Source organism: Taeniopygia guttata, chromosome Z, assembly GCF_048771995.1.
Source record: "Taeniopygia guttata chromosome Z, bTaeGut7.mat, whole genome shotgun sequence".
Classification (NCBI taxonomy): Eukaryota; Metazoa; Chordata; class Aves; order Passeriformes; family Estrildidae; genus Taeniopygia; species Taeniopygia guttata.
Genome location: NC_133063.1, coordinates 47,304,846 through 47,331,747, shown reverse-complemented (window position 1 = coordinate 47,331,747; position 26,902 = coordinate 47,304,846). Strand labels below are relative to the sequence as shown.

Below are 26,902 nucleotides of genomic sequence, written 5' to 3'. Positions count from 1 at the left end.
CAAGAGTGTATTCTGTGCCCATGCTGTGGAATCTCTGTGCTTTCAGCTCCCTTGTTGCCCCTGTGCCAGGTCAAACCTGGAAGAAAAGCGAAGATCAATGGTCACCACCACCATAGCCTTTATTGGTGAGACACAGGACAGAAAGCCATGGGGTCACTCCTGCCTTTGTGCAGCAAAGACAGAACCTGTTTCTGTGGCGCTGCTTGAACCACATCCGGGATAGTCACGTTGAGCCACTGTAACCTGGGATTGCCATGGTGCAGCCACAGGCCGATGAGAGAGCATCTATGGAGCTGGTAGAGCTATGGCACTTGGAGCAGCACCAGGAAGATGCAGCCCCAGGAAGAGATTGTGTGGGGTTTGAAGGACCAGTTTAGCTCTGCAGGACCATGGGTTGTCCCACTCTTGGCTCTTGTTGACTTCGGGCTCCATGCTTCTCCCAAAGTAGGACAGCTACCCTGTGCTCCTGAGCACCATAGATCTTGCAGCAATTTGAGACTTTTCTGACCAAACACAATGTGGGTGTTGGTGCTATCCCACTTTCTTTGGGCTTCCGGAGGGGACAAGGGAAGCTGGATGGGACAGCTGTTCTGTTCATGCTTGGCAAGGGAGGACAGATGAAGTCCTGGTTCCTCTGCTCTGGTCTACATATTCAGGCTATGATTCAGATAAGTTCCTTCTCAAAATGCTGGGCAGAGGGTCAGGTTCCCATTACACCACCTGGCCAAAATTTGGAGACAGTCTAGCCTGTGTTCTCCAATCACAAAGGACCCTTGGGGTGATTTTTCAGGTGAGTGAAGCATCTTGGACTCATGCACATCCTTTTTTTCCCCTCTTGCTTTCACTGTTACTGATGAAGGGCTGTCCAGGGAGTCAAAGTCTCATCCAGAGATAGGCTGTGGTCATGCCCCTACTTGAAGTTCCCATAGGTTTCAAATGAATTCAAATAACTGAGGGCTAGTTCATAGCACAGCCCATACTGTTCCTGTGGATAAAAGGATGCACATGAGACTGGTGGACCAACACCTGCAGTGGCATGTCACCATTGGTCTCCAACAGCTTCCTGACAGAGAGCATGGCAGACACAGGTACGGTCCACCCTCCTCCTCCCAGCTGGAGTACACCTTCCCCTGCTGAGGAATCCAGGCATGTGCTCCAGGACCTGGAAGGATGGACTACACCAGCACTGGAACCAGCTGGTTTTGGCAGGAGAGCCAACCTCCACAACACAAAGTGTTGAGCAGGCAGGTGGACCAGAAAGGGGCCACTCATCATGCAGGATGCTTTGGTGCCTGTTCAGTTCTGCAGAACCGGCCATTGAGGGAGTGGGTATGTCCCAGCAGCAGAAAATGGAATTTTCAAAGATCTCATCAGCACCTGGCCTCAGGATGATCTGAGCAGGATGATCTGGGCTCAGGATGATATGAGAGGGGTTTGGGCAGCTACCGGGGCAATTCAAGATATGGCTCTTGTTTTGGTGTTGCCATCCCAGCTGGGTTTGAAGTTAGCACCTACCACATTTTTAATGAACTGTCTCCGCCTCCTTTTCAGCATCCTCACAGCCTGTGATACATCCACCATGCCCTCGCTTTGGATCTGCTCACACAGGAAACTAGCAGCACAGAAGATCCCACTCCGGCTGGCTCCATCCCTGTGGAGGAGGGCAAGGGGAGCTTCATTTGCTCTGCAATGGCAGGTGGCAGGGCTGAGCCTCAGAGGTATCCCCCTAGACCCCCACACTCTCAGGACGATCTTGGCCACAGATGCCACACCCAACCAGTCTCCACAGGGGAGCCTCCCTCCCTTAGCATAGCTGAATTCATATCCATACATCCACGCGAGATGAAACTGCCACCAACAGACACAGCTTGACCTGTGGCCAGCTCTGTGCCGTGGCTGCTCCTCCAGGAGACATCACTCACCAGCAGGTGACAAGGATATGTCCACCTTGGCTCTGCCGATGGTGTGTCTCCACCTTCCCTAGCAGGCTGATGATGGTGCCAGGATGTGGGGGAAGGTGCTGCTGCATGGGCCAGTCCGTCAGTTGGTGTAACTGGATTTCCATTGCAGATTTCTTGGGCTAGTGGGAAAGACAGTGGGCTGAGCAGATCAGAGACCTATTGGCTTCATGGAGGGAAGGGGAGGGACAGTGCTTGCCAGTCCTGGCTCAGCCATGCACACTGGATCAAGAGAGCAGCTCCACAGTGGGACATGCCACTCCAGAATTTGCTCTTCTCCACCAGGTGCTCTGAGAGCAACAGAGCATAAGTGAAGAGGTGAGCATCAGGCGCAACTTAGACTGACACCAGTCCTGTGTCCAGCTGCCTGCAATAGTTCCCCCTCCATTAACCACTGTGATGCACAAACTCCATCCACAGCTGCTGTCCTCCAATTGGAAAGGCACACAAAACCACCTCTGAGCTGTACCTCTGCCTGCAGCCTCACTTTCTTGGGTTTAACCTCTCTGCCAAGGCAAAAGACTCTGCTCTGGCTATGCCCTGCCAAGACTCCACCAGATCCCTCTGCCATCTCCAGCTGTGACTTTGACCCCAAATTGAATCCTTCTGACAGCTGCTCCTCCCAGCTCTTGCAAAGGTTCTTCTCAAAGGAGTTTGCCATTTCTTAGCAAAGGGCCCACCTGCTGCCTGTTGCTGAGGACGAGTGTCCAGGTTGTGAAGCCAGATCCAGGCTCTTCTGAGATCAGCTGGACATGGAAACGACCATAGTCATCTTCGCCCTGGATGGGCCAGAACTGGGCATATGTCTGGGGGAGGGTGAGAGGTGCATGATCACACATGGCCCCCACCTGCATGCAGGGCAGAGCTTGGCCCCTCACGTATGTGGGCTCACACCAGCCCCTCGCCCATAAGCTGCACACACATGTCTCTGCCAGACACTTGCTGGGCACCAACCCAGTGCTGCAGCCAGAAAATAACACTCCATCAGAGAGGACACCTGGGTAGGGGTCAGCAAAACCTGAGGGATGCTCATTTGCAGTGAGACTGAGGACAGCACACTGCTGTGGAGCTGTGGTGCTGGCACTGTCCTCATGGCTCTCCCAGGTGGAGCCCTACAAGCTTGCAGTAGGTTCTGGTGCAAGCAGAGCTCTCATGGTAAGATCCATGCAGGGGCAAAGGCAGAAATCGCAGTGCTTGGCCCCACAGGGAACCAGGAGAGGGGAGAGCTGTGCTTGAGCTGCTGACCTTGTCCAGCTCCTGCAGCTGATTCAGCACAACTACCGATGTGCAAGTGTAATCCCAGACCAGAGCCCAGAAATCCACCAGCGTGGTGGGGAAAGGCAGCTGCGTGATGATGATTCTCTCCTCCTCGCTGTACGTCTGCAAAAGACACGACGATGTGTGGGGACAGTCCCGCAATCCCCGAGAGCCCTTCCCACAGCGGGAACGGCTCCCTCCCGCCCTGCTGAGATGGAGAAGACACAGGCCACCCCAGCCCTGCTCAGAGCAGCTCATGTTTGCGCCCTGCTGCCCTCTCATCTCATCACAGCCGGGCTCAGCTCCCAGCAGGCTGTGGCTGGCACACGCTGCTGCGCTGCCGGCGCAGGCAGGGCTCCGCCGATCGCGACCGCGGGGGCCATCTCCTGGCAGCAGGGCCAGCAGTCACCGTGCAGGAGCCCGAGGGCTGGGACAACTCTGCCCGGGCAGGATGCTCTAGCCTGGCCTTGATCGGGGCTGTGCAGGAGGGTCCCGGCTGCCCCGAGCAGCTCCCACTCTCGCCGCGGCCGGAGCCTTACGCTGGCAAACACGGCGTTGATGTAAGCAGGCGAGCCGTCTGCATTCACCGAGGACATCAGGATGGGCCGGCAGGAATCCGCTGCAGAGGCAAGGCGCAGAGAGGGGGAAATGATGGGTCGTTCCCTCCCTACAGAGGGCAGGGGCCTTTCCCTGCAACAGGCACAGTCAATATAGCTCCCTGCAGCATGGGTTGGAGAGGATTGAATGGACAGGCACCACCACACCCATGGCTGTGACAGCTCAGGGCATCCTGATTAAGGGATGCCCAAATCCCTAAAGCTGGAGGCACAGCTGATCCACCCTCCTCATTGCTCCCTGATGTGCCTCATTCGAGCTTCTTCACTGGGAAATTTTAGACCAGGGACATATTTATCCCAGGTGTACCTCATGTACCTCCAACAGCCTCAGAGGGAATCAGCCTATTCTGTATTTATTATCTGCTAAGAAGAAAACAATGACTGGACCCTGAGCCCAACCTGTCAGTGTCATGTGCCACTTTTAGAGCAAGAGGCTGCCCAGCCCTGCCAGTGTTACCTGGCAAGATCCCTGGCTTGCGGTTCTTGGGCTGGTTTCTGGGTTTCTCTGCTTCTCTGCATGGCAGGAGCTGGAACAACTCAGAAAATCTCTGCACAGCCTGTAGAGATGATTCACCCAAGTCAGTCCTGCCTATCAGCAACTCACCTTCTTGGGCCACTGCAGATAAATGATCCCCCATCTCCATCCCACTGTTGGGGAGGGGAGCAGGGAGGGGGCTGGCACCACAGATGAGCCCTCACAGTGCCAGTGTACTGTCTCCTGGTGGTACCTTGAACTCCTTCTCTAGGACACTGTTGTGGCCTGAGGTCTCATCTTCTCGAAGGGAGTGGACGAGGGTGGTGATGCTCTCTACTGGGATCCCGGTGTTGCCACAGAGCAAGCCTTCGAGAAGTGCCTCGTACAGGAAGCTGTACTGCTCCTGCATGAGGACATCGGTCAGTTGCACAGTCTGGAGCCAATCCAGGAGGAACCCTGGAACTCCAGATCACCAGCTGTCCGCAAACTGTGCCAGAAGTGAGCCAGGTTCATCCTTCACCTTCCTGCTACAGATCCCTGAGGCCAGACACTTCTCATTGCAGGTAGCCCTGCTTTGGGACACAGCCAGCAACTCCAGCAACTCAGAGAAGATCATCTTCCTGAGGTTTAATATTCACTCTCAGAGCAGACCCCTGCTCTGGGGACGGCAGCCTAGAAAACCTGTGGACTAACTAGACCTCGCACAAGAGGCTGGTTGGTCCAGCCCAACTGAGTTTTCTCTGAAGGAGCCCAGCACTAAGCAGATCATGGGGACATGGTCCCTAGACCAGGACACTGCTGCCCAGGAGCTGCCGGGGGGGGCAGACATCCTGAAAGCCAGAGGGACAGGTGGTCTCTTGTTCATTATCCTTACCTACAAGACAGCCCTTCTGTGTCAGGTTAACCCATACATACAAATGCTGATGATACCTCAGAGACTCTCAGGGAAATGCAGATTCCAGCTAGGTTTGGACACAGCATTGAAAAAGATCCTTCAGTCTCCATCACCTAATACCCCTAGTCCCTGTGGCTAGATCAGGAACAGCATGGTTAATGTGGCTTTGCATGCCACATCCCTGGGAAGGGTGGTGTTGACAGCAAAGGGTTAAAAGCAGAAGAATGGCTTCTCATTCAGAAGGAGTAAGGCGGATTCTCTTAAGTGGCCTTACAGCTGGGAACACCAAGGTCTGGAAAATGACAGTGTGAGAAATGCTATGTATTGTGTATAAACAGTCAACAGTTTATCCTCTGTCTGCTTTGGGGAGTAGAACCTGTGTAGAGGGAACGTAGGTGTTTACAGAGACCTGGAACCCATTGTTATGAACACGGCTCCCTGTTTTGGGACAGATCAAAGACCAGAGATCACAAAAACGCAGAGGGGATCACAGCCCAGCTGGTACACTACATGTGCACAGGCCTTTGTTAAATGGGTGAGAAGAGCAGCCCCACTGTACCCCAGGAGGGACTGAGCCTGATGGTGCTGATGTTCCCACTTATGTGTTACCTGCCAGCATCCACCAGCTAGTGAGGTACTGCAATAAATTTACTCTTGGCATTTCAGCCATGGTTTTGTGTTTGTGCTGGCCACCTGCCTGTGTCGACTCCCACAGGTGGAAATTGGATCTGCAGCCCGAGGTGTGGAGGGAGCAAATACATCTCCTCACCTTGGTCTGCACCATGCTGACCCGCTGCTCCCGCAGCTGTTGCACACAGTGAAACACATCCACCTTCCCCTCAGCCTTCCCCATCTTCAAGAGGAAGTCCAGGGCGATGAAGGTACCTGTGCGCCCGATCCCTGCACTGAGGACACAGAAAACTGCACGTCAGTGCTGCCCTGCTGGCTGTGCCCCACCACCCAAACACCCCCAGCCTGGCACCTGCAGTGCACCAACACAGGTCCAGCATGTGCTTCCAACACCCTCTTGTTCACCACCTCCACCAAGCACAGCAGCTGCGACGGGTTTCTGGGCACCCCGTGGTCCGGCCACAGCAGGTAGTGAAACTGCTCCACTGCTCTCGGGAGAGCACAGCCTGCCTGCAAAAAAGGAGACATGGATGGCAACAGGGAGCTGGAAGCAACCAAGAAACTTGTGTGAAGGGATTGCATGCCAACAAGGAGGCAGCAGTGGCAAAAGCCACTTGAGAGGGGCACCAGCATAGAGTGCTCCCTCCAGCACCACACCATAAGGACTGCTCCACTACAACCCCTCAGACAGTAAAGGGCAGATTCATCGGTCACACAGCCACACAATTAATTTTGTCCTCTGCTTCACCATGAACAGTGAATGCAAAGCAGGAAAAGCTTTGTTGTGCCCCAGAGGAAAATGATAAAAATCACAGCTTAGGGTATTTCCAGTCACCTGCCTGGCCCAGAAAAGATATACCCTAAGGCTGTTACTACACTAATGTGAATGTAGTCACTTGTTACCAGCCCATTGTGATTTTCTCTAAACATCACACTCACTTAACATGAACTAATGCTACATCTTGCCATCAGGTGCTCTTGGAGATTTACTTTTCAGCTACATATTGCTCTGGGCAAGACAAGAAAGGACAGGAATATGCATAACTGTAATTTCTTTATATTGTACCTGTTTTCCCTCCTTGCAACTCCTTCTGCCCTTTATCTGAGGTGTAACTTCAGCAGGAACACGCATCTTGGGAAATGACCTTATGTAGGTTATCTTAAACCATCAACTACCTTGCCCAGGTTTAATGCTGTAAGTGACCAAGGAGCTTCAGTCTGGACCGTCTGCAGATTGATTCAGGTGACAGGCAGGCACCTGTCCCATCATCCTGGATGTGCAGAGATTCCATTCTATACCCATTATCTGCTTTTACACCCTTTGTAATCACCTCACCCAAGCCCTCAATAATCTATAATATTCCCATGTGCAACATCAGTCCACACTCATCTGGGGTGACCACTGGAGCTGACTGACTGCCTTTGCCTACCACAGAAACCTGGAACCGATGCCTTGGAATGGATTCCTTTTATAGCAACATGCTAACACCCCTCCTTTTTGTGCTGGAGGCCAGGCTCCTCACTGGGTCCATGTCTGAAGGCTCCCACCAGCTGCTGGAACCCAAATATATCCTGCATTCCCACCTCATCTCCATGCCAGGCTTACCTTCTGCAGGCAGAAGATGCGTTTTACAAGGCCTGTGGTGGTCCAGGTGTTGTTGAGTGTCACGGTGAAGTCGCCATAGACCTGCTCCTGCTCTGGCCAATACTGCTCACACTTGATCTGTCAACAGCAGTGAGACCTCTGGGCACAAGAAAAACTCACAAGGACAGCATTGCAGGGGTGCAGAGCTGCTCCCTGCCCCCACTGACAGCTGCAGTGGGAGCACAGAACGTGAGGAAGCCTGGGCTCTGGTAATGCCCAAGCTGAGCATGGGCTGAGAGGTTTTCTCTACCTTGTTCTGTTCCACTAAGCCCGTCAGCATCACAATGACTGAGGTCTTCTCCTGCCAGACCATGTGCCAGAAATCTACCACTGTCCCAGTCAAGGGGCCTTGGAAAGGAAGAGGAGAGCCCTGTGCCAGTGTCCAAGCCATGGGGACATGTTCCCAGGCACAGTTTGGACACTCTCAGGCTTTCCTCTGCCTAGATACAGAGGCACAGCCAGGGGACATAGCAACTGACGGGAATGCTGGCCATATCAACTTCATCATCATGTTAGAAATTACGACAAGGAGAAGGGAGAGAAGATGAGCCCATGTCAGGGATTCACTGCTGCTTTAGGGGCTCTAGCATGCAGACCCTTGAGATGCTGCTCCCACATTTGGGGCCCTATTTTCCAAAGAGCATTTCTGCAGCTCTGCGGGAAGGCAAGACCTCCTCATTGCATGCTGCACTGACCAGACAAAGCCATCCAGGCTTTGCACTACTGTATCTGAGTGCACTGGGAGCAGACATGCCAGGTATTTGTAGGATTGTCCCTGTCATGCCAGCTGCCAAAGGGAACAAACTAGGCTTGTGAGTAGGAGGACCATGTCTTCATACTGGGCAGTACAGATACCAGCTCCAGCTGCTGCCAAGCTACCATTGAGACCTTCCATGCTCTGTAGCACCTGTAACAACTGTTCACGACAGCAACCCTGGAGATACAGGGACTTGGAGTGAGCCATCCACAACTCCCTGGCTGCTATCCCAGTTCCCCATTTCCCAGATTGCTCAGGGCAGTGAATGGCATCTCCTGAGGATGAGGTTTGGGAGCACCTACCTTGAGCTGCAATGAAGAAGTGTGGACTTCGGTAGGTCTGCAGGGGGGAGATTCAAACAGCTTTGATCACATGAGTTAGATGTTTAACAGGGAATGAAATAAAGGATCCATCCCTCAGGTACAAAAGCCCAGAACTCTCAGCACAGTGTGTCCCACAGCACCTCTCCTGACCAGCAGAAACAGTGGGTACTCAGGGGCTGCATCTCAGTTCCTGCCCCCTCACATGGGTCCCTTTTTGTTAGAGATGAGAACTGCACACAAACCCAGCCTGCTCCAGGCAGTTCAGAGAGGATTCAGGGGAAGTGACATCCCAAAATCTGCCAGCTTAAGGGCAAAAAGTGTCAGACCTCAGGGCCCCCTGTGTGAGCAGGGCTGTCCTCACCCAGCACAGCCAGGCACCTTTCCTACCCGTCCCAGGGTAACAATTCCTCACTACCTACATCCACATAGCTGGCATTGATGTAGCCATTCCCGGTGTCAGAGGGCTGCAGCACCACACGGCAGTGATCATCTGAAAGAGAAGGGACGTGGACTGATGATTTAGGGCAGCAACAAAGAGACTAATTAAGGGGGAAGGCATAATTAATTCAAGTCTGTGATTGTCTGTTGTCTCCTCAGCAGCACCCCAGGCCTCAGGACATGTTCAGGGTTAAAGAACAGCTGATGAGACAAAGGGTGACATGGCACAGCAGGAAGTACAATGGAGTTTTAAGGAAGAATTTGAAATGACGAAATGTACACACCACGTGTGGCCCAGAGAAGCTTTAAAGTTTGAAAGAAATTGGGTCACTCCTTCCACTTTCCCACAACTACCTACCTCTGGATAGGACCTGGCAATGTTCAGCAATGACTAGCATCAGGAACAGAAATATGATGTTTGATTAAGTTTGCAGGAGGATTTGAAGAGCGGAACAAAGATGCTCCAATAGGATATAAAAGAGTGGGGCCAGAAATGCCTCTGGGTTTCAGTGGCCAAGGAGGATGAGATGAGCAGCTCAGTATTTCTGAAGTGCTGGAGGGGAACCTACACCAGCCCAGCATCCTGTGCTACCCCAGCCAGCTCCAAGAGCCTGAGCCAGTCTCTAGAGAGCTCTGCTTACATGGGATGATGCTCTTGTAGCGGTTCTTGTTTTGATTACAAAGCTCCTTGCCAGCATTGCAGGGGTGCAACAAAGCGGAGGACAATTGCTGCAGAGGAAGAAAACAAGCCCACTCAGCACTGGGATGTATTGTGGGGCTGGCCAAGGCCAACTGCATCACAGTCAGGGAAGAGCTGAGGGATGGGCAGTGCAGCCAGGTAAGAAAGCAAAGCTAAACCAGACCTGATATTCTCTAAGAAGCCCAGCACCATGCCTGTTGACTGATTCATCATCTGTCTGTTCTGCCTTGATTTCTTCCCTCTTAAACATCTTCAGAGCCTCCAGCAGTTCCTCCACTGGGATCTCTGTGTTTGGCTTGCATACATCTGCAGACACCACAAAGACAGGACTTCAGCATCCAACTGGTGCTAAACTGTCCAGTCCTGGACCTCTGCAGCTGGAGCTGAGATGGCATTGCAGTGGCCAGAACTTCTCCAAACCTTAGATTGTCCCTTCCCACAGAGGTCCCTTCTTCTGGGAGGAGCGCCTTTCCCTGTGCCAGCCAGCTCTGATCCTGCAAGGAACTTGTGGAACCACAGGGCCCTTGCTCATACATCACCTTTCTGACATCCTCTCAGGGGTATAGTGCTGTTGTTCTCCAAGCCTTTTGAACAGTTGCGCTTTAGCCTGCAAAACAACAAGTCAGGTGCACAGACCAGCAGAAGAGAGATGCAGAGGAGTAGCTGTTGCCCATCTAACCACCCTGCCTCATCTCAGGCTCCACTTGGACACTCCAGGCCACTGCAAGCTGCTGAATGCCTTACAGGGGGCAGGAGAGGTGAGGCACATACTGACCTGAAGACCACAAAAAGCAGCAAAATCCCCAGTGCCAGGAATGCAGCAGTCAGTGCTATTGCCAAAACCACCGGCTTGCTGTCCAGCAGAGATGATGGCTCCTGCCCTGCAAGCACCACAGCCCAGGTTCAGGCTTCTGCACAGCCTGAACCAAGCATTGGAACATCCCACAGGGACATGGAGAGAAAAGCAACTTCCCTTGTCTTCCACCCCAGGCTTTGCATTAAACAAAAGCTAAGCTAGAGCAAAAGAAGCAGGTGCTTCTGTGCTGTGATACCCTCTGCTGGGGACCAGGTATCCCTGAAGGCCCCAGAGGTCTGGAGGTGAGGTATCGGCATTTAGGGGTTGTGCATACACCATGGGACTACTGGCATTGGGACTACTGGCACTAGGACTAAACATGAGGTGATGGCAGGGATGATGTGCAAAGTCCAGTGGTCACTGAGACCCACATATCCAAGAGTCCTGAGGATGACTGCAGCCCATCAAACACAGATGGCCTCAGGATACAGAAAATTTCTGTGAGAACGAAACTACATCAATACCCCACTAGATCTGCCCTGGGTCAGCTCATTTCCAAGGAGGCTGCCAGGCTGGCAAAAGGGAACAGGCAGGAGAGAGGCTAGGGTGCCAAGAGCAAGGAGACACTTACCAACAGAGAAGCTGTAGCAGACACAGGTGAACTTCTCTGCCTGTTGGAGGAGACAGGAGGGAGAGCTCAGCCCACTCCTGCAGCACCAGCCTAGCTGGAGGCAAGGGCCCCACCCAGGGCCACCGAGTGACCCGGCTGTGGCCCAGGAGCCCAGGGACGCCATCGTGCCGAGGCATGGGACAGCAGAGTGGCCTCCCAGCCCGCGCAGAGGCAGCGAGGGGCGCAGCCCCGACCGGCAGCATCCCCAGAGAGCAGGAGCCCCGCGCTGGTACCTGCGGGCTGAGGCGGCCGAGGCGCAGAAGGGCCGTGTAGTCCCGGCCCGGGCGCAGGGCAGCGTTGTGCCGGCCCTGGCCGCGGCTCCCGTCGCCCAGCACGAAGTCCGTGGGGGCGGTGAGGTTGAGAACGGCGGCCAGGTACACGCTGGTGTTGGAGAGCCGCGGCTGCCCCGAGCAGATGCTCTCGACCAGCGAGCCGTCGTGCGTCGTGGCCACGATCAGCTGGTGCTCCCTGCAGGGCCCAAAGGCGGTGGGACGCGGGCCCGGGGCCATGGAAGGGAGGCTGTGCCGGCCAGCGCCGGCGTGGGGAGAGCCACGGCCGGGGCTGCAGAGCCGCGGGGCTGCAGAGCCGCGGGGCTGCGCTCACCTGGCGGCCTCAGAGCCACGGGCGATGGGGCGCAGGGGAAGCACGGCCGTCCCTTGCGACGGGGCGATGTCGCGGGCGCTGCGGCAGCGGATGCCCTGGGGGCGCGGGGTGTCTGCAGGGGGACAGCCGGGGAATGAGCATCGGCAGGGCTGGGCGAGCAGCGGGGCAGCCTCGGGCAGCGCAGGCTGCCGAGAACGGCTCGTCCGCGCCCAGGCTCCTGGCCCGGCCGCACGGCAAAGCTCACCGGAGCTGTTGTTGCCGTGAAACTCCCTCATCAACGCAGCCCCGGCTCCAGCAGCCGTCACTGCCCGGATCGTCACGGCGTAGCTGCTGCCAGGGCTGTGCTCCGGCAGCCGGAGCTCGGTGACGGAGCCATTGAGCCGCAGCCGCTCCGTCTCCAGCACGCTGCTGTCCCCTGCATTCCTGGCTGTGATGCTCAGCTGCGGACAGGAGACACAGCTGGAGCGCAGCAGCTCCCGGCTGCCCGCTGGGAAGGTGCCCGCAGCTGGCCACGTCCCTGCCAGCCTGCCCTTCCCTGTGCCTGCCCGCTGTGCCTGGGGAAGGCTCCGGACAGGAACGGGCAGGAGCCTCAGCCCCAAGCGGGGAGCTCAAAACAGAGAAGAGGACAGGAGGAATTTGGAGGCAACACTCAGGATGTGGGAGCAGCAACCTCTGTGAGCAAAGGGCCGAGCCTCTGAGAAGGGAAGAGGGAGGCTGCTCGTTTGAAGGCCTGTAGGAATATGTACTGAGCCCGAGGACAGGTCACCCCAGGTGTGTTGCAACACCAGAGGCACTGTGGTGACATACTCTGCCAGAGAAAAGCTTCTCTTTTCTCTTGTGTAAAGCTGGGCTCTGAAGGCTTTCTCTAAGAGAAAAGAAGAAAGGCTGAAGTTTCCATGAGTAATGGAGATGAAGGGTCCTCATTTGCCCATGCGTCATCTGGATTTGTCATGAGACTCCTGGCCATTCTCACTTGCTGTCTTTACAGAAATACATTCTGGGCTTATGCAAAAGTGAAGACAACTGAAAGTGGAACAAAAGGATTCTTTTCAAGAACACTGGTGTCTGGGAGGAGGAAACCAGCTGAACAGGCTCACAGTGCTGTCAAGAGCTTGTCTGACAGTTTTTCCAGGACCGAGATAAGAAACCGCTTGCAAGGTCCCTGTCATACCGTGGAGACCTCTGTCCTCAGAGAGTACCTAGAGCATTCTGAGAACAATGTCACACCCTCTCCCACTGCTGGAGAGCAGGGTTGTGCTGTGGAACATGTCCCAAATCCAGAGACAGAAGAGATGCTTGTAGCCAGGCATTGAGGAAAACTCAACAGAACGATGTAGCTCTCTGGAGAAGTGGCTTTCAGGAGGGACTTTTTTTTACTCGAGCCACAAGCTTTTTCTGTGGCAGGAACCAGAGCAAGTATGCAAGAAGCACAGGAAACTCTGGGATGCCGCCCCAGAAGACACGTCACCATGTGTTGCACACCAACCTCCAAAAGCCTGCCAAACCCAAAGCAAAGAAGACCTAGGGATTAAGCCCAGAGAACACGGAGCACTCACACCTCTCTGGGCATCTTCACAGATGGGATGAAGAATGTTGAGAATGACACAGAAAATGCTTGTGCTCATCAAAGCCACATATTTACTGGCTGGGAACTGTGGCTCATCCCAGCTGTCCCTTTCCCAATGTGCCTGCACAGAGCTCCAGGCCGGGAAGTGAGGGTCTGCCCTGGTCCCTTGGTACCTGGTATCCGATGATCTCCCCATTGCAGGAGGGCAGCGAGCTCCACCTGAGAGATCCCCTGTCAGGATCCAGCCACAGCTGCTCCGGTTTGTCCGGCACTGCAAGCACAGACAATGGGGTCACACATAGGGCCATGAGCTGGGGCTGAGGCCAGAGGAGGGTGCAGCAGCTCCTGGCCAAGGGACAGGCTGCAAAGGGACTCCCTACGAAGGGTTTGTCCCCTGCAAAGGCTGCTTGTGCTGCAGCAATGGGAAGCACAACAGCGTGGTGTGGAGTGGGACAATGAGAATGGGGCGTGCCCTGCTCAGGGCTCTCCCAGCCCCTTCCCCAGAGCTCCACAGGACCCAAGCAGCTCTGATCCCAGGCACATCTCTGCATGGATCAGACATACTCTGGCTGAGCTGACAGGTGAAAGACACTTTTGTAGTTCAGGTAGGTAGACACACACCTGCTTCTTTTGTCCTTTCATACTTTTTGTATATGACTGAGCTGGAGGGTAAGTCGATGGTGACACTGTACTCAGTGAAGGGCTGCAAAGGGGAGCAGGTGAATGTTCCCTCCTGGCCATGTAACATCTGCTCTCCATTCACCTCCTCAGCCTCACAGGGAGGGGAGGAAGGTGCTGCCAGCCGGCACATGGCCCTCATGCCCTGGCAGGCATCAGGGAACCTGCAGGTCCATTTCAGTTTGATGCTGGTGCTGGAAATCTCAAAGGTCTCAGGGTCAACCTGGAGCACTTCTGTGAAGGAAAGATTGCCAAAAGGTCACTTTATTCCCATTCCACCCCAGCCATGCAAGGATGCTGCAGTCAGACAACTTTGCTCATCACCCAGCCTGGTGGGAGGGAAAGGGAGAGTGTGAAGGTGGTCACTGCAGCTTTCTCAAAGGGGAGCAGGAGGAGTCTGGGGTTATGGTGCACTAGGAAATGGAATGTGAACCATTGGTGAATTTCTCCAGTGATACAACTGCTCCTGTTTAGTCAGACATCAGGACATTTTGGGGACAACAGAGGGAAGAACAGGAGGGTGTGTCCCCAGCTGAGCTACATCACAGCTCCCAGGGAGTAGCAAAGGGATCCTGCCTTCCACAAACCCTCTGAGCTGTGTGGTGCAGTCATCCTCTGGTGCCATGGGAAAGCACAACTGGTGATATTTCCTCCTGGCCTGGAAGTCCGAGCTGCTTCCACAGCCACCACCCTCACGTTGCTGGGCCCAAGGAAAAATCCTGACCTTCCCATGCTGTCCCCCATCAGAGATGTTCTTGGGATATTCCCCTGCATTATCCTGCTCCTGATCCCTCCCTTACCAATGCACTCCAGACTGGACTGAATGGGGATCCAGGCACCACTGGAGTTTCTTCCATACCAAAATTCTTTGTACTGCAGTTTCCCAGAATCATACTGGGGTTGAGTCTGACATTGGATTTCAGTGAAGGGTGGCTGGAAACCTTCAGGGCAGCTCAGCTTCACTTTCTCATCTGTCTCATAGTTCTCCCGGTCTGGTACCAGATGGAGGGTGGAGTTCCACAGGGGCCTTTGGCATTTTGCTGTCAGAGGTGAAAGTGGGTGTTATTTGGGCTGGAGGTGATGAAATGGGGTATGGCTGAGTGGTGGGAGAGAAATCCCCAGCAACCCATCCAAGCAATGAAGGGAGAAGGAAAGTGACACATCTATCTGCTGGGATGGGACCTGAGGGCAAGCCTTGTTGGTAAAGGGCTTTCCTTGTGCTTGTAAAGTGTGAAGGATCACTCATCAATGAATCTACCTCTAACCAACTATTTTTCACTGTGGACATTTCTATTCACCTCCCACAGCCCAAAGCAGGGAGATTCCCATCTTACCTCTCCCTGTGCATCTCTCCAGAGCACTGCCATGTACTGCCATGCCCCACCTGAGCACAGGTCTATCTCTGCCAGGGATAGCTCTGCATGTCCATTTCCTGATGGACAGCATTGCTCCTTCCCCAGGTCCATCCCATACAGCCTTCTGTCCCAGCGCCAAGGGCTGAGCCAGCCCTGCATCATCTGGGCTCCCTTCATTCCCATCTGCTGCAGTTCCTGCAGGTGCAGGAAATGTCCCCCAGGTCCCCTATCCATGAGCCAGCAGGGGAACAAGCAGATCTGTGATTCAAGGGTGGCACCTGGAGGCACAGCAAAGGTAATGGAACTTCCATGGGCACCTGGGTGGCAGCCTTGGATCCTGCCCATGGCCTGGACACCCGGCTGGGAGCCCCAGACTTGGACTGCTCAGGAACCACTGCAGGAGATTTCAGCTTGCCCAGCTGGTTTTGCCTGGTCTGTTGTCTCCTGGCTGCGTTGTCCTCTTCAGCAGTTTGCACAAACAGAGACCCAAGGAGGGTGAGGGTAGAGGGGAGACATGGGAGAGCTGCATGAGTGGTAGCCTCACTTACCCATACACAGGACATCCCTCTCAATGCGTGTCCAGGCACCCGTGCTGTTCCTGCCCCACCAGGCATCCACACGGACTAGTTTTCCAGAAATCACTCTCTGAATTTCCATTGTACATTTGACCTCAGGGAAAGAGGGCTCAAGACCTTCGGGACAGGTCAGTGTCAGTCCTCTATTCTGTGGAAATTTAGTTTCATTCTCCAAAAACTGAAGTCTTGCATCCCACTGAGGTTTTGGGCATTTTGCTGTCAGGGAGAAAGTGTGAGAGTCCTTCTCAGCGAGGGAATGTTCAGGCAGGAGAGGGCTTTTCCATGATGAACAGTGGTTAATGTCAGCATTCAACACCATGAGGAAACCCAAGGATCCCCAAAGGCAGAAAAAGAGCATGTGCCTGGGCAAGGAAGTGATACAGGACATTGGGAGAGAGGTGAAAACTGAGCGGCAGGATCTGTCTCCCTCTGACTTCCTGGTGACATACAACTCAGGAATAGATTGGGAGATGCAGGGACAGAGAAAACCTGTCCCACATTGAAGGATTCTAACCCTCTCACCTTGCAGACTACTTCCACCTGGGACCTGACACTGAGCTGTGCCCAAGGTATCTCACAGATATGGCAGGATGTCCAGGTCCCACCCAGAGTGAGAAGTGCATGTAGCAGGGGAGACCTACTGGTTCCCAACTTACCCGTGGCGCACAACAGGCTCTCTGCCAACCTATGCCATGTTCCCCACATGTCCAGCACCTCCCAGGCATCCGTCCAGTTTGCACATCTGATCATAGCAAGGCGAGGAGCGTCGTTTGTCCAGCAGGTCAGTTGCACCTCTTCACTGACCCAGTAAAATCTCCGGTTTGGCCTAAAGTGGATCTGTGAGTCCCACTGGGGCTGCTGGCACCTCCCTGCACAGAGGAGAGGAGAAGGAGCTCATGTAAGCAGGAAAGGAAGTGGTCTGCTGGGATATCTCTTGCCCTGAGTTTGACAGGGCCCATGTCTGTTGGTTACCACATTCAATTGCTGATCCCTCTCTTGCAGCCTAGAACAGAGTAATTGGTGGCAGCAGACCACCCGTGGAGCAGTCCCATCCATGCCCACTACAGTCTTTCAGGCTTCTCAAGTCAGGCTCCATTTGGAAAAGGCTGGGCAAGGACTGAATTCCTTCCCAGTCTTCACACAGACTTCTACCCCCTCCATCCACCTTGGCCATACACCCAGTCATTGTTTGAAGGCACAGGGCTTGCAGTACCCCCCAGTGTAGGGACCCTTGTTCCTGCCTTTGAACCCCTCCCAGGAGCCCAGAGCCCAGCAGGTGCCTACAGCAAGGTGCTGAGACAAAAGGAGCATTGTCACTGCCAGGACATGGGGGAAAGCCAAGGCATCCAGGTCTGCCATTCCTGCACTGTCATGTGCATGACCAGGTCACAGAGGGTCTGTCACCAGCTCAGGACCCTGGGCCACGGTGGTGCAGGGCTGTGCTTACCCTTGCAGGTGGCAGTCTCATTCCACTGCATCTGGGCCCCTCTGGAAATGCATTGAATCTGCCGGACAGATGGCACAAACTTCCCAGGATTCTTCTTACTACAGCTGAGCTGCACCACTTCGTTCAAGGCATAGTTGGTCTTGTTTGGCGTAAACCGTAGTTTGGGGTCCCAGTCTGAGGGAGCTTCACATTTTCCTGTGTGCAAAGGCCAGGAGGCAGAACCTGAGGGTCACTGGGCTCCAGCAGCATCCATGAGGATGAGGGAGTTCTATGTGGAGGGGCGCCAATCCCTCTCTGTTCAGAGAGATGGCAGAGATGGCACCTCCCCGGATGAGCCCCATCCCCCAGATGCTTTATCCCTCCTCACACCCTCAGGGGCAGTGCAGGAGGGTTATCCACAGGGTTATCCTGCCCACCCGCTGCTGCAGAGACAGCCCAGCCAGAGGGATCCAGCAGCCTGGGGGATGCTGCTCTCTCCCACAAATACAGGGGCTGGGGGAGTGCACCAGACTCTCTGCTGGCACCACTCATCGGCATTCCTGTCTTCTGCTGGACACGATCTGCTCACACCCACAGTGCAAACACTTGTTTGCAGCAAAATCCCACTAAAGTCGCCACTTTGCTTTTGGTCAGGATGTTACACTTGTTATTTCCTGTTGTATTATATTATTTAGTTTGTCCCTGTTTTTCCCTCATTTATGGTTTCATCCCAAATTGTCTCCCCTTCCCTAAATGTCAATCCCATCCCCACTCCTCCCAAGTCCCTAGAAATTTCCTTGTCAATCCCCATATCCCCTCCCTGGCACCTTGTTCTGTCACTTGACTCTCCAGCCCCTCTCTCTAGAAGCTTCCATGAAGGGCATAGAGTGATTGGCCAAGGGCCAGGGGTCCCCCTCCTCAGCTCCCTGATATGTTTCCCTGCTTGTCAATTACTGCTTGTCCCATTCCCCTCTAACCCCCCGTCGGTGTATAGTCAAACCCCTCCCTTGTTTCCACCCCCTAAGAAAAGGGGCTGCTCCAGACTTCTTGGGGGCTTTACAGTGTTGTATCGCCTGAGGGAGCTACCAATAAACCTTGGATTTATACAGCCTGGATTGTCTCCTCCCAGTTCCCTCATCATTGCTGACAGTGCCTTCTGAGGAAAGGGCTCATAACCCTTAGCCGCTCTTCCGCACTCCTGAGCATGGAAGGGTGTCCCCTGCAGCCACTGTGTTGGAGCTAGCAGGGAAGCACCAAGAAGACTCTTGGTGGACACTGTGGCAATTTCCTCTGCTCTATCCCTCTCATGAAATATCTGCTGGCTCCTAGGATCGGCTACCTCCTGTCCCATATCCTTCCCATCCTCACCCAAGAGGAGTGACACCCCCTCATCTGAGTTGGCAGAAGAGGCTTAACAGCATGTAGGTATTTCACTGGCTGCACATTTGGTTGTGTTTTGCAACACATATTTTGGGCAATTGATTGCCAAACCTACATGAAGTAATCTTCATATTTGTTTTCATTAAATTCTAGACAGGAGTGCTGCTGGCTCTCTGCATTGCCCTAATTTGGGTCTCTACCCTCTGATCAGATCCCACTTTTCACATAAGAATTTTTACTCTCTGTGAGTGTTCCTCTGCCATTCAAATTTAGCTGTAGCTGCCCAAACTTTGTCCAAAGTTACCAGGGAGTCAGGCAGGCACTGAGAGTTTGCACTACAACACCCAAGTGGCATCAGGGCTCCCCAGGAAGCCAGGAGTCATCGGCATACCTCATGACAGCTACAGACAGCTACAGACAGCTACACGTCCCCAGACAGGATGAAACCCCTGACAAATGACTGGAAAAAAAAAATATCCCCAGACTGGCACATTGAGCATCAGGTATTTCAGGTGAGAGCTACTTATGAAAGCATTTCCCATGTTTTAATTTGCATTTCAGGGCCCGAATTATACCTATAGGAAGACTATTCACTGATGGGTATTCTTTGATTCTAGAGGTACCACAGAAATGTGAACAACAGTTGCTTGAAAAGAGTCATGTGGGGCCTGGCCTGAAGCAAGAAGCAGTTTCAGGGGATGGAAACTGCAGTGGAGTCAGCCTTAGGAGCTGAGGTGGTTGTAAATGCTCTCAAGCATGTCCAGCCTCTCCCACATGGCCCCACTCTTGAGTTCAGTGTGAGGGGGGCCTCACCATTTTCCCTTTTGTAACTGTTCCACATCTCCTGGTAGCTGGGAGAGCTCCCACAGCACTCAAAACCCACTGACAGCATCACACACGGCAAGCTGCTGGGCAGGAAGGCAAGAGGAAAAGAGCAATTCTATCTTGCAGGCACTCTGCTGACACAGGTGCAGATTTCAAGAGATATCTGGGACAGTGTCTTTCCACAAACATGGATGCTTTGCTGGCAAGGGTGATTGCAGCTGCACAACAGAGCTCTGCCTTGCTTGCAGCTCTTCCTGAGCCTTTTCATAGAGCAAACCTCTTACTGCTGAAATAACTGTGAATGAAGCTCTCTAGACTTGCCAGGCTTCCTTGAAGGGGCAGGGATAACTCTGTGTGAAAAAGCCACACCTCATGGTTGCTGCTTTAGAGATGCAATACAAAGCGGACTTACTGTAGCAAAAAATGAGAGCTAGTCCATGTTTAAAGTTTGTCATTTTTCCTTTTACTAAAGATGCTACTTCTGCACTACTGAAATCAGGCATCTGTAGTATTATCCTAATATTATTTACAGGTACTTAGGACTCATTCAGTTTTTCATAAAAGCATAGAAGGGCTTGGGCTGGAAGGTTCCTAAGGAAGATCACTTAGTTCCAGCCCTCCTGTCATACACAGGGACGCCTTCCACTACACCAGGTTGTCCAAAGTCATCCACAGTCTGGCCTTGAACACTTTCAGGGATGGGACATGCACAGCTTCGCTGGACATCCCATGCCAGTTGATATCAAAGTACTGACTGCCACACTTTGAGTGTTGCAGCTAACTCCTCCTCCACAGAGTGATCCATCCATCAAATCCACACCTTCACAGTTTGGAGACAAGGATGTCATGCAGGACAGTGTCAAACGCCTTGCACAAGTCCAAGGTGGATGATGCCAATCACTCCTCCCTTACCCACAAACGCTGTCACTCCACCAAGGCCAATAAATTACTCAGATACGATTTATTCTTTGTGAAGCCATCACAAATAATTTCCATGTGCCTCAGAATAATTTCTAGCAGGAACTGCTCCATTATCTTGCCCGGTACCAAAGGGAGACTGACTGGCCTGTAGTTCCCCGGGTCTCCCTCATTTCCCCTTTTTAAAAGAGGGGGTTGTGCTTCTTCTTTTACAGTCAGTGGGAGCTTTACTGGATGTTGCCAGCTACAACTTCTCAGCTATGATGGATAGTGTTTCTGCCACTTCCTCCAGCCTCAGGACCCACACATGCATCTGATCATGTCCCATGGATTTGTGCACCTTCTGGTGCCTCAGATGGTCTGAAACCTGGTCTTTTCCTACAGCAGGGTGGTCTTCATTCTGCCAGTCCCTTCTTTTGCTCCTTGCAACTCAGGTTACTTTTCCTTGATTATGGGCACAAGGAAATAGGTGCTGTGTAAGACTCCTGGGCTGGAAGTGGGTGTGAAGGGATTGCATGAACTGAGCTGACATAACAGCCACACATTTCTGACTAGGTGTCCACCTTTACAGGACTCCACCAAGTCATTTCTCTTGGACCTGGGCACTTATCAGACTTCATGCTTTGCAGGAACATCAGCCTCTTCTCTGTTGTCTTTGTTTCAGGTGAAAAGGCCTCCACAGATGTCCAGACTTGATCCAGGTTTTCTTCAGTGTTCCTGTAATTGTGTGCTGAGCTGGGATGAATGCTGGGACACTGCTAGGATGCAGTGCGGATTCCAATGCAGCCTCAGGCAAGGGTAGGCAGGTGAAATGTGCTTCTGCAAAGACCACATTTGTGCCAGCAGTGCATCTGCCCTTTGCATACAAAGACTACACAGGAGAGCAGTCCTGAAGGCTAACCCTTTTGCTCCCTTCTTGCTGCTTCTCTACCCACAGGGCCCCTTGCAAGCACCAGGGGGATTCCTGTCCTCTGTTGTTGGAAAGGATGGATAAATATAACTGCCTGGCAAAAGATTCAGCCAGGATGAAAACAATCCCCCCTACTGGCTGGACAATGCTCTTACCTACAGAGGGGTCCAAAAGTCAAATGGACTGTTCCATCTCACCCCTCAAAATGTATGTTTCACCCCACACCTGTAACCCTACCCTGAAGCATCAAGTGTCTGTGACCCACCCCATTGGCCCAAGTCTTGCTCCAGCCCACCTTGAAGCCCCCTGATAAGGGGTCTCCGAGGGGCCAGACGCCCTTTTGGAACTCCCCTCTCTTGGAACTCCCCTCTCTTGGAACTCCCCCCTCTCAGATCTTCCACCCTCTCCTAGAGCCTCCTCTCTACCCCTTGTCTCTCCCCTCCCCCATCACCTCAGGCCTTGCCACTGCTGAGTCTGGCAGCTCCAAGCAAGACCTTTCACCATCCCTAATAAACCTTATATTCTAAGAGCAGCCTTCAGAGATCTCTCGTCTCCATTCATCAAAATCTGTCCTGGAGAACAGAGCTCCCTACACTCTGTGACTCATCCTTTCCTTCCCAAGCTCTCTGAGATGTGTTAGATGCCATGTGCTTGCTGAGAGGAGCTAAGAAAAGCAACTACTGTTTCCACAGAGAAAAACACTGTTTTTCCAGTTGCATTAGAGATTTGCATTGTAAGCCATCGAGAACAAAATATGGGTCTTAAAGCATCTCTCTGAATTTGGGAATGGAGGTGATCATTTGGCCCCACTTTTTAAATTCCTCACAGGCTCTCCGGTGCCCTTTGACCTGCCAGATGTGCCCCTGTTGTGCTCAGGGGTAGACAGAGGCTGACACAGCACCCACATCCAAGTTGGGCATGGACTATTCTGAGCAGAGCCCAAAGGCTGGGTGGAAGAGATCAGAAAAGGCAGGCAGAGTCCATAGCTCATTCCCATGCTCAGAGAATCCAGTGACTGGAGAGTACCACTACATGGGAATGCACCAGCCTCAGAAATTATCCTGGGAGTTAATGGTGTCTGACAGAGGGATGGGTATGGCAAAAAAACTTGCTTGCCTTGTCACTGAACTCCCTGTCACAGCACTGACACCATATGCATCCTGGCACCTACAGCTGCTCAGAATGCTTGTGGCATTTCTGATGATTGTTCGAGAGTAAAGCCTAGGAAGCTCTGCTTCTCTGCAAAATGGGGAAGAGAAGATTTATTTAGTCCATGCCTACTTTCATCTCAAGAACATTGTTGATTACAATCCAGCTTGGCCTTACATCTTCAGTTAGTCCAAGGTTGTCAGGCATGTGATTATCACTAGAGGCTCATCAGGAGAAACTAATCCATGGCTGCTAGGTGTAGTCAGGATGCACAGTCTGGGAGGGACACCTCTGTCTTCATGCTCCTTACACTCCTTTCCAAATAATTCAATAAAAAATTGGTGTGGGAAAAGGGCACCGTGGAGAGAAGGAGCTCTAACCCAGAGTGACTTCTTGTGTGCTTTGGAGGTGTCCATGGGAAGCTGTCAAGGGACCTCCACTGGAGAGATGGAACTCCCCACTAGTGCAAAGCAGTTGGATGTATTTGTGGGGCCAGCACACTGATGGAGAAAAGATAGTACTCAGACAGAAAGGGGAGAGAAACACTCAGCTTCCAACCTTGTAGGGATTAACAGCAACTGAGAGAGTAATGGAACAGTTCTCACACACTCTTTTTTACCCTGCACAGTGGCATGTAGAGAGCTGCCCACAGGCTCTCTGCCCCAGCTAGAGGAAGGAGGCTGAGTCAAGTGAAATTTCAGCAAGGAAAATATAGAGTAGATGTGACCAAATAGGCACCTTTTGTAACGTGCAATGTGTGCTAACTGTGAAATGGGAAATACTGAATGCCTGAGACAGGAGTGGTAACAAAAGGTTGGTCTATTCATCTCCAAAGGCAGGTACTTACTGTTTTGGTTTTTTTCCTAATTGATGCTATTAAATGAATACTCTCAGCTATTGCTTATTACCGATGAATATAGAAAGCCTTTTTCAGAAATGTTTGGACTGCCTGTCCCTGCTGCAAGGAGTTATGAGCCTGGCAGGCTAAACCAAGCCCCGGCATGGGCCAGAAGAGGAGGCTCAGGAGAAAGGAGAAAGAGTTATGCTGATAATTCAGGTCAGGCTCCTGGGATCAGCCCTTTGCTTAACAGCAAAGGTGTCCTTTCTTACACTGTATTATCTTACACTCAAAGAATAAAGGACAAGGTGAAATCTGAGAAGGAGTAGGCAAAGTTCAAGCCTTTTGGCAGGGCAGCTCAGCAGCTGAGAGAGGTGACAGCAAAGTGCACTGCAGTCTTGCTGTGTTTGATGCCATGTGCTTGCTGAGAGGAGCTAAGAAAAGCAGTTGCTCTTTCCACCAGTGGAGAGTTGTACTGCAAGGCACTGGGAACACAAACACAGGTATTAGAGCATCTCTGTACTCCTCACTAGCCACCAGAGCTGCTGAGCAGGTATTTAAGAGTGATGGAGCAGGGACACCCTGGGGATTATCTGCTTGGGAGTCATGGCAGTGAAAAGAGTGGCAAAGCAAGTCACTGAACAAGGCATTGTGAGAAGAACTGGGAAAGGGTGGCACTTTAACCTATACTGGTCCACCAGATGCTACAGAACCTCTGACACGTGTCTAAGAACAGGAGGCAAAATTTGTGTTTCCTGAATCTATGCTCTGGTGATGGGAAGTGGAAGCATGGTGGAGCACACAGCTTACCAGCCCTAGGGTGCCAAGCCCCAGGAACTCCTGTGCAGTACCTCTTAGCACTCATGCTCATAGGATCTGCTCTAAACACTATTTGGAATTCAGCTGACACAAAACCTTTCATATTGGCTATGGCTTAATTTTAGCTACCACTCTCCCAGCCCCCAGTCATTGCAACTGTGCTCTTTGTTAAAACATCTTGTCAGCTGCCACTAGATCACTAGACAGTGTCCAGCAAGGCTGATGAAAAAGGTGTCAGGGCCAGCTTGGATGCCAGACCCTTCCTTTGCACAGGAAATGTGCCCTAGAAGCTTCCCCACCTGCCTTCCAGGTGCACTGGGACTGTAAGGGGAGGAGAGTTTTGTACAGGAATGGCATTTCAGGGAGGAAGAATGCCCTGTGAGTGGAGCACAGCAAGGCAATAAGGTGACAATGGGACAATAATACAATGCACACTGCTTAGTGCACAGAGTCCCCATGATGGGGTGAACTGAGCAGCAGGGCCAACCACACGTGCAAACCACATCCTGTGCCTGTGGCTGCATTGTTGTTCCCTGCACTGTTCTCTGCACAACGGGTTGTACCTTGTATCTGCCAGGGGATGTGCTCAGGGATCCCAGCCTATTGTTCCCTCCCTCTGTCCAACAGCTTTACCCGGCCCCACTGCCACTGTCAGCCCATTCCACCCTAGCAGGGATGGGAGAGACCCTCCTGCCTCACTCGGGCCATCTTCCTTGCCCTGTCCCTCTGCAAGAGAAGGACCCTGATCCATCAAGTTGGAGCTCAGCAGAGGTGCCAGGATGGGATGAGCCCACGTGCTGAGGATGCAGGCAGGGCTGCTCACACTGCTGGGTGTGGCCACCGCATGTTTTTTCTTGGTTCCTCTTTTCACAAGCACCAAGGTGCAAAGTCAGCAATACCATCTGTGTCACAGGCAGCGCTAGACTCTTCTGGGGATGGCTGGGCGACTGAGATCTGCAGAGTGTGACAAGAATCTGCAGGTCTACAGGTCCCTGTTGCATCCCACTGTACACCACACAGATCCTGGTCTTAGTGTGCACCTTGAAAACAAACAGGAAAGCCATGGTTGCACGTGCTGACCTGGGAGAACACCTTCAGCAGGGATTTGGGAATGGGAAGACACTCGGGGCAGGAGAATATCCTCTGTTGCAGTTTAGCTCTTGTTCTTTGCATGACAGTGTGCTGTGCTGACAATCTCTGCAACCACACACATTTTCCCTGAAAACAGGTTCCTGTGACACCTCTCACATAGTCCTGACCCTGATGTCACCTCACATCAGCAATTAAAGTTTCTGATCCCATTCCCTGTACTCTGTCAGCCACTAGATCAGCTTTTTTCTCTAGCCTTCATCCACCCAGATACAACACCAGAATGGACCAGGATGGACCAGAATTAGATGCTAGTTTAATGATTTTTATCACCTAGCTCCAAGAAAATTAGTTCAGAGTAATGCTCCAAGACAGACAGGGAACAATACAAGGTCACAGTTCCTGGACCCACAGTTCAATTGCCAGACAGTGCAGCCTCCTGCAAGGACAGACAACATGTGAGCCTGGAAATTCCCACTGACTCTGCAGATATCAAAGTGTGCATCCAGGGAATGACGAGCCCAGCAGAGCCCTGGGGGTGCCCTGATCCTTCCAGCACCAAGGAAGTGCATTAAAGAGCAATCCCAGAATATTGTAAGTCCTGTCCCCAGGCTCTCCTGAACACCCAGGGGCTCAGCTCATGGCTCCCCGGGTCTTTGTCGGGCACCAGCACCCATCTCCTCTGTGGTGAGGACATGGCACCCTGACATTGTGCAGGGACAGATGGACACCTTGTATTTGCAGCTCCACGGAGGAACAGTACAGACTCTTTCTTGGGGCTTTCCCAGCACCCACAAGCTTTGCTGCTCTCCATCCCCAAACAGAGCTCTGCTTAACCACAACCCAACTGGTGGACTTGGGCCCCAATGTGGACATCAGACTTCTCTGATACAGCTGCTGTATCCCGCATGCCATAAAGTTGCACAGCAGCTCTGCAAAAGGAGCACAGTAAAACCTTGTCTTGGGGGTAGAGGAGGGAGCACTGCTTACCTCTTCCCTGGGCTTTTCCATAATTGTTGGGATAGGGCTTATCATGATTTTTTGCTGCCAGCAGAGATGTGAGGAGCAGGAGAACCATCCATTGCAGGGCCATGTTTGCCTATGCTCCCAGGGCAGGACTGAGGTCCCAGCTACCCTGGCTGTCTCACTGCACACCCATCTGATTGTGAGTGTTGCGATCACGGAAAGGAAACAGGCATGCAGAAAATCACATATGGTGTAAGAAGCTTCCTCATTGGAGAGGAAATTCTGCCAGTATCAGCACTGCCTTCTTTCTCTTTCAGCTCTATGACCCTTTTGCAATCCTGCTGTCTCTAAATTCTTGTCACAGTTTTTATGTCTTCTGTCAGGACCAGCTATTAACCACAGATGGGATGCTTCCTCTCCCAACAGAGATCTCAGAAGGGCTTGTGAGGTGTTCTGGTTCATGGCTGGGCTTTAGCAGGAGCATGTGCCTTCCACACCCACCCAGATGTTCAAGCAGTGACTACATCATGACAATCCTCACCTTTTTACTGCCATGATAAGGATTTTGATAAAAGGGACTTCTGAAGGGCACAGATTATTATTTTAATTACCTGGCATGTGTGCCATGGATGGGAAATCCAAG

The 26,902-nt window shown here is 52.6% G+C and overlaps 1 protein-coding gene across 1 annotated transcript; it reads right to left on the bottom strand.

Moving 5' to 3' along the window:
• Positions 1-101: 101 nt before the first annotated feature.
• Positions 102-26,485, bottom strand: LOC101233989 (receptor-type tyrosine-protein phosphatase mu). Its single transcript, XM_030258240.4, has 29 exons — positions 26,284-26,485; positions 17,387-17,581; positions 16,596-16,808; positions 15,913-16,155; positions 14,810-15,049; positions 13,953-14,243; positions 13,505-13,602; positions 12,009-12,204; positions 11,765-11,876; positions 11,395-11,629; positions 11,123-11,162; positions 10,471-10,576; positions 10,235-10,302; positions 9,859-10,001; positions 9,637-9,724; positions 8,977-9,047; positions 8,537-8,573; positions 7,728-7,825; positions 7,439-7,555; positions 6,185-6,342; positions 5,972-6,107; positions 4,561-4,710; positions 4,290-4,389; positions 3,755-3,834; positions 3,204-3,338; positions 2,639-2,764; positions 1,923-2,080; positions 1,516-1,651; positions 102-985 (listed from the first exon to the last, which is right to left on the bottom strand). The coding sequence occupies exons 1-29, from the start codon at positions 26,384-26,386 to the stop codon at positions 911-913; spliced, it is 3,948 nt and encodes a 1,315-aa protein (XP_030114100.4). The 5' UTR covers positions 26,387-26,485; the 3' UTR covers positions 102-910.
• Positions 26,486-26,902: the final 417 nt, after the last annotated feature.

Excerpts from the sequence above, each read along its gene's own strand:
- LOC101233989 (XM_030258240.4), bottom strand. The coding sequence starts at position 26,386 with ATGGCCCTGCAATGGATGGTTCTCCTGCTCCTCACATCTCTGCTGGCA. Across the intron at positions 12,205-13,504 it reads GGGAGATCATCGGATACCAG|CTGAGCATCACAGCCAGGAA; the intron begins GTACCAAGGGAC and ends TCCTGTCCGCAG. Across the intron at positions 986-1,515 it reads GACAGTTCATTAAAAATGTG|GAACAGTATGGGCTGTGCTA; the intron begins GTAGGTGCTAAC and ends TTTTATCCACAG.